The 7392-nt window shown below is 46.2% G+C and overlaps 1 protein-coding gene across 1 annotated transcript; it reads left to right on the top strand.

Moving 5' to 3' along the window:
- Nucleotides 1-5227: 5227 nt before the first annotated feature.
- Nucleotides 5228-6184, top strand: LOC135373846 (uncharacterized). Its single transcript, XM_064606902.1, has one exon. The coding sequence runs from the start codon at nucleotides 5228-5230 to the stop codon at nucleotides 6182-6184; it is 957 nt and encodes a 318-aa protein (XP_064462972.1).
- Nucleotides 6185-7392: the final 1208 nt, after the last annotated feature.

Raw genomic sequence — 7392 nt, 5'->3', positions numbered from 1 at the left:
GGTGATGGAAAGGATGCAAATACAGGTAAAAATTAGAAGAACACAAATACAAACGCTTCTGACACCCCTGCGTTTGTATTTGTGTTCTTCTCATTTTTACGTGTATTTACATCCTTTCCATCACCTTGTTACCCTGTCATGCTAAAAATCCCCTGTCAACTGTACATATGTCTCTGTACCGTTTTTATATTTTTGTAACCTGAAGAAGTGCAGTCTCGTGCACGAAAGTCTCGTTACCATGTGTAAATAAATAAGTTGATCCTACCGTTTAATATCACTCTTTATATTTTTCAGAAATTACCATTGCACTAAAGCAAGTGTTTCTTGATGCAACGGGACCGATCCAACATGACTAAAAGCGTTACATCTGCTTTTACTTTGCAATAAGAAACGTTTGCTCGCAACTGAGAATAGACTTGGGTAGCAAAACAAAATGTTTCCGGGGACAAGTGGTTTGAACCCCACAAGTCTCAGACAAGTAATTTTTCTTTAGTTAAATTTTGGAACACATTTGGTCAAATAGACTCCACACAGAAGACTCGCTTTGTTTTACGCCTTTATTTGTCATGCTTTTGGCCTTACGTGTGCCTCTCTGGAACTACGTTGATGTATTCCCTTAAGATGGAACACAGATTGGATTCGCAATTTGAATATAAAACGAAATACTCCGCCACAGACACAACCATTCACTTGCATATAATTAGCAGAATGTACTTGCCAGACAAATGGCTAGTCCCTAGCCACTGCTATCGACCTCTCAGTGAACACGACGGGATCAAATGATCGGGAGAATGACAACAAATTGGAAGCACGGTTTTGCTCGTTCAGGCAAGCTGAGGGCCGGCAGCCAACCGAGTATACTCGAAATTTACTTGTAAGTCACCGTGAGTAATACGGCCTTCCTGTGCTACCGAGCCAGAACAGTAAAAGAGATATGCTCAGAGGTACAGTCGAAAGCGGTGGTGGCACTGGCAAGGGTAGCCGGTGCAACTCATAGCCAGTGATTTCCCCAGAAATTCACTGCTGAGGAGGTGCCGAGCTTTCAGGGGGGGGGGGTTATGCTTTGTGAAGGTTCCACTTACGGAATTTTTCTTAGACACGCACAGCTTTTCTGTTTTATTTGCACATGTTATTACGTTACAACTCAGTACATTGGAATGCAGATTGCTTATGAACGGCATTTCAACATTAAGATGCATACTCACACGACCGACAAAGAAAAAAGACTAGCACCTTATCTCACGAAGCTCAATGAATACCTAGCAACCAACGGTGAAAACATTAGACGAAAAAAGTAGAATACCTCGCTTGATTGAGTTGGGCGCAAATGCTTCTTGATGATATACATTGAGTTTGCGTGTCCGCACGCATTTTTGTGCTCGTATATGAGCGCAAAATATGCATTGTACAGTCATTTTCAAATGATTTTGGACCAATGGATGATGCGATCATCTGCATGACTGTGGTCCTACAGGCCAAGATTGACAGTACAGGATGTAACTCGCTGCGCCGGACTCACTACCAGAACGTGTTGGTGGCTGAGCTGGGTGGGGTCACGTGAGAAATTTAAGGGGGGGGGGGGGTTGCAAAAATGCAGGGAGGGGGTACACCCCACCTTGGGGGGGGGGTGTAGGGAAATCCCTGCTCATAACACCACGTAGTAGTGCAACGTGCAGGATGAACGTGATTATGACCTAATTCAGGATGCCTATGCTATTGTGATAGGCCATGAGGTTAGAGCGAATTCAGCTGCTCATTTTTGTACGGAAAAAGTTGCACTGGCACCAGTGTGCATGTCACACGGCCACTTCTGTCCAACTTGTGTCGCGTTTCATTAGTCCTTCAGTGGCTCTTCGTGTCTTTCGAGACTGAACCCCAGAAACACATACTACACTACGTTGTACAAGATGAACTGCCTGAATTCCCTAAGCAAACCAAACGGCGCGTGCGGCTATGCTTGCGGGGGTGTTACCAACCCAACATGAAGACGCTACCCAATTAACGTGCACGGCTCCATTGCACGTTGCTTACGCTCTACTGTTAACACAGGTCCGGGATGCGGCCTTGGAGAAACCTTAGTCAAAACGTTCTGGGGGAAAGCACTGCGAACACCATATTCCTATCGACGTCGTTGCCCCGGGGAAAAGGGATTACCTTCTCACCGGCCACCATCCGACCTAAATATTCGGATTCATGGGCCGTTTTCTTTGCGACGGATAGAATGCTCATGACCAGCATGTGTTCAGCAACAGTCAAGAAACGCGCCACCTAGAAGTGTGCAACTGAAACTCGTACTGACCACAGTATGGAAGCATTAATTTAACTTCAACTGATGTGTGTGCCACATCTCACGCTGGATTCCCTAAGGTCTTCCGATGTTCAGTAGAACCGTATGCGCGGGAAAGCTATTTGGATACGAAGTAACATACTTCTAACGTGATGCCGGCATGCCCAACAATCAAGTCAGAAGACAAACGGGAGGGCATTCCCAGCCCTCCGGGAATATCCCGGAGAGCCTGATGCTGCCGAGTGCAGCCGTGTGACTGTAGAGTATAACACCGCCGTCCACTGTTTGTAGCAACACTACACTTTCAGACGTGGGACGACGCTTGCGATCTACAAGGCAAAAGAGAAAGGATTTGGGACAGGAGGTTAGTAAACGTCCTGGGCCGACATTAGTATAGAAAGTCTACCAGAAAACCCGTGAAAAGCTCACACAGCACATCCGTGGTAGGATTCAAACCCACCACCTCCAAGTCTTCAGCACTGTGCTGGCTCCCACCAACGAGCGTATGATTTTACCCACTTGGCCATGCCGCTCGTTCGCAAAGCTCAAATTTTTCCTTCCAGATCACTCACCTTAGGCAAACTGGCATGCGATAACCGTGCATGCGATAACCGTGCAGCAGGCGAGCGGCACAAGGACATGAGCTTGTCTGATGAATCCCGCGAGTCTACAATCAGCTCCAGCCCTTATCTACAGCCCATTGACCATGATTATATATGCCACTTCGCTGGCGACAATGTTTTGAGCATTGGCCTGTGGGTCGTGGCTTGTGATCTCTAGAATATTACAAAAGGACAAAAATTCAAAAATATTACAAAAATCAGGAGAAAGAGAGGAAACGGAGGATATTATGATACAAACACAGCAATCTCTCCAGAACTTCCCATTACAGCTACCGCTGCAAAATATGTGTCATCCGCGTATGCAGTAAGTGCCACTGGCAGTGCCTATAATGTCATTAAAAAAACCAGAAACAGTTACCAAAAAGTGTGGGACACAAAACCTGTGTGTGGTGTCCCTGAGAGACACCACGGGAAATTGACATCACTTCAGAACAAAACAAGTTCCTGGCTACATGTGCAGTAAGAAACGAACAAACAAACAAATACAACATATTACATAATTCTACTCAAGTAGCTATGAGGGATAGCTTATGAGTGATACCTCTAACTCCGTAGAAGAATACTTTATCATATGGTATAATAATGGTCCACAAAGGGTGTTTCCTGATTAGACTTTTTCATATGACGCCCTCGGGGATTTTAACAGAAGGTATTCTTAACGTCCGGCGCCTGCTCGTGGCATGCATTGCATCAAAATGCACTGAAGCAACCCCTTTTGCTGAAACAACTCCGTTGGTCTGAAGAATTTGCGGCGTTCTTGTCGGTAATGAATGAGGGATGAAACAGCGCTCTAGCTTCTAGATGGACCCGGGCAGACACGCATCTCTTTAAAAAAGTGAGAATAATTGTTGCATAATTAGCCGTGCAGCAATTACTACGCTGTGTGACAGAATGTCCTCCTAGGCGAATAGCCTGCTAGCGAAAATTACGTCAGCAATACACTCATTGCGTTTTTGTAAGACATCTGTAACAAGTAATCGCTCGACCCAGTAAAGCTGACCTTACAGTAGCCGATATAAAAAAAAAAGAAAAGAAAACGTGTGTAGGTCTTTTCAGGCAGAACTTTTACATATTTTGCCGCTAAAGTAAACCGGGGGAGATGTGGCCTAAGCACGTCATCCAGTGACACTACGTCCCCCTAGTTACCGTTTGTACTGAACTGTAGGTACTACTGGGCAGAGTTAAAGCAAGAGCTATGCATGATAAGTAGAGATATACAAAAGTGGCCTTGATCGATGACACAAAATGGGAAGAACAAATGGATTCGTCACCATTCACCATTATGCTCTGCTGCATTTCTATGTAACTGCGCTGGCTCATGGCGCTGGATTGCTGGAAGATGTTACAACGCAGAGTAGCACATCGTCACACGACGTAAGTACAGTTTATATTTGAAGAGTATATACCTCGTGGTTCCTAGGAGATTGCGAATGATCATCGAACATCGTGTACGGTCTATACAAGACCTTAAGCGTTGATATAAGAGTGGCTACAAAATATGCGCCAAGATCCACTGATGTGGTGTAAGTACGTTTTGTGCATATGCTGAATAAATATGTGCATACAAATAAGAGGAATACATACACGCAGCCTAGTTGATGATGCAATCCATGTAGTACGCTGCCTGAACTCCGGCAGCACAAAGACGATACAGACGGCAGCTCAAACCAGGAATGAATTTATTTAGCGCAACCGCGCAAATTAATATATGGAATACCCACTTACACTTCCAGAAGACGCATTAAGAAGAGTAGGAAAGGTAACGCTACCACCAGTGCGGTGCGGAAGTAGTCAGCTAGAGTCTTACAGACGCTTCAAGAACGGGTGAACTAAAAAGAAGACTGGCTTCCACAATGCCCACACGGAAGATAGGCGACCTCTTCCCCCGGTAATCTTTTCATGTTGCCGATTGACGGAACAAAACCAAGGTTTCCTTCCATGTGGTCCACAGTTACTTCTTAGATAACTGCAGATGCGCTCCATTATTCTAAGTTATTTTTGTGCCTGCCCATTTTTTACTAGCACACTCCATAGTTTGGCCAACGTAGAAGAAACGGTGTTTTAGGAGGACTGAGTACTGGGGCGACGCACTCGGCCTGAAATTTCTACGGGCGCTACGGCACGGCACGAACGGCCGTAACCAACCTATCGAGAGGCACTTCGTTTTCGTCTCTCACAGTGGAGGACATTATCATCCTGCTACGCTTCTGTCTGAACCAATCCCATTTTTCGTTCCGGGGGCAGGTCTACCATCAGATTGAAGGTTGTCCTATGGGCAGCCCGGTGTCCGTGACAATGGCTAACCTCGTCATGGAATATGTTGGAATCTGCCTTCCAACGATTTACCCACAACATCAAGTTCTACCGACGGTATGTCGACGACACTTTCGTGATCCTAAATCGCAACCTCCTGGACGAATTCCATTCGACCCTGAACAGCATTGAACCGTCCATTCAGTTCACTTGCGAACTTGAACAGGAGAACCGGCTCCCCTTCCTGGACGTATCCGTACGCAGACTCACCACCGGCCTGATTCAAACTTCCGTCTACCGCAAGCCCTTTGATACTGGTAATTTCCTAAATTTCGAATCCTACCATCCGATTGAACACAAACGCAGTGTAGTGAGAACCCTGCTTCAACGCTGTGAAGATTTCGCCTCGTGCCCGGAACAACGTACGTCCGAGGAGATGATAATCAAGGAGTCACTCATGAAACGAAGATACCCGCTACGTTTCTTTGAGAATACACGAAAACGCATGCACGAACCCAGGACCCGAAGGAAAGACGATTTCCGACACGGCATCGTCACCATCCCATACGTCAAAGGTGTATCAGAATCCACTCGGCGAGCCCTCCTCCCGTTAAAAATCAAGACTGTATTCAAGCCCTGCCTGAAACTTCGTTCACTGATTTCTAAGCCAAAAGACCATATTCCCCCTGAGTCCCAGACGGGTGTTGTGTATAAAGTACAGTGTCTGGGTTGCGAGGTGTCCTACATTGGAGAGACGGGCCGCAAGCGCAGTACAAGACTAAAAGAGCACGAACGAGATGTTCGCAACTCAACAAACGCAACGCGATCTAAGACAGAGCTCACCCAGCATTGTTGGAACACAGATCACTCTTTTGACTACGCGAATGCTGTGACCTTAGCCAGAGAACAAAGGTGGGGCCCCAGGAAACTGCTTGAGTCATGGCACCTGCGAGGAGAACCTTCAGTGTGTAATACCAATCGCGGCCCCCTCCCCGAAGTGTTCGCCGACCTGGTTAAGTAATCCGCCTTAAGTAATGTCCTATGGATGTACGCGGCAACTACTTTCCCGGAAACACGGATATTCCTTAGGATAAGGAGATTTGTCCAGTGGGTATCAGTCGGACATACAAGTGGCCCCGTAAACCACTTCCTACGAACATGCATTTTATGGACGTATCGAGGAGGTGCTGACGTCGACAGGAGCTTCCCAGAGTGCTGCATACGTCAAAGACTTTCGTGCTGGATTGGTGCGATGGCGTCCCATCCGAATGTCTGTTGCTGCTCACTAGCCAGCAAGCACCACTGCACGAGTACGACGCAAATCGAGGAACACCTTCACTTACGAACGCGCTCGACGTCTCCGTTTTCTTTTCTTCGTATACTGTCAACAAAAGAGGCACCACTTAGCACGCGCTTGCCCTCGCGGATACCTAAATGTATTCAACTTCGCTGCTCTCAGACAAGGGACGCGTTGCGCGACATTGCTGATAGAAAAGCCGTGACGCAGCCCCCTTGGGTCGTTGTTTAGTTGAGGAGACTTTGGGCGAATGAAATTAAAACGAACACTACGGCATATTGGTAGCGGCACATGTACCTCTATGTGCGCGAACGATAAAACGTTACAAAGGGAGCCTAAGGGTTATAGTATACCGACATACATTCCACCATAACCGTAACCCTCGTGAAGTATTCATGACATGACTTCAGAACACACGACGTCAGTTTCATTCGCCTATTCGCAGTCCAAACTGGCGCAGTTTGTTCTTGGACCGAAAACCGTTAAATTAATTTTTCGGTGTTCCTCCTGAGCAAAAAAAAAAAAAAAAAACGTATACGGTTTTGATTCCGTTCCTGTTCGCACCAAAATAGCGTTTTTTTTGTCGGTTTTCAGTTCTGGTTTTCGGTTCGCTCGGACAACCTGGCTGCACGTACCTACAGCGAATGCTGTACCATTATTATTTTTTTTTTAGTTTTTAGAGGTCAGTATAATCTCTTTGCAGAATTATTATCAGTGTCTTTCTTTCTGCCATTATTTAAACTGCCACCGTCTTCAGCCGTTTTCTTTCCCCCCCTTCTTCCTTTTCTGATACTCCTTCTTTCTTGCATTTCCCACGATGGAAAATTAACGCCTCGGTCCCTCAGGCCACTCAGCCAAAAAGTTGTACAAGGGAAGTCGCATTCACTTGCACTCCAAAAACATATACTATACATTGGTTTTCTTGCGATCCT

The sequence above is a fragment of the Ornithodoros turicata genome, unplaced genomic scaffold, assembly GCF_037126465.1.
Source record: "Ornithodoros turicata isolate Travis unplaced genomic scaffold, ASM3712646v1 Chromosome33, whole genome shotgun sequence".
Classification (NCBI taxonomy): Eukaryota; Metazoa; Arthropoda; class Arachnida; order Ixodida; family Argasidae; genus Ornithodoros; species Ornithodoros turicata.
Note: the sequence above shows the minus strand (reverse complement) of the source record. Positions and strands in the feature narration are given on the sequence as shown.

Excerpts from the sequence above, each read along its gene's own strand:
- LOC135373846 (XM_064606902.1), top strand. The coding sequence starts at position 5,228 with ATGTTGGAATCTGCCTTCCAACGATTTACCCACAACATCAAGTTCTAC.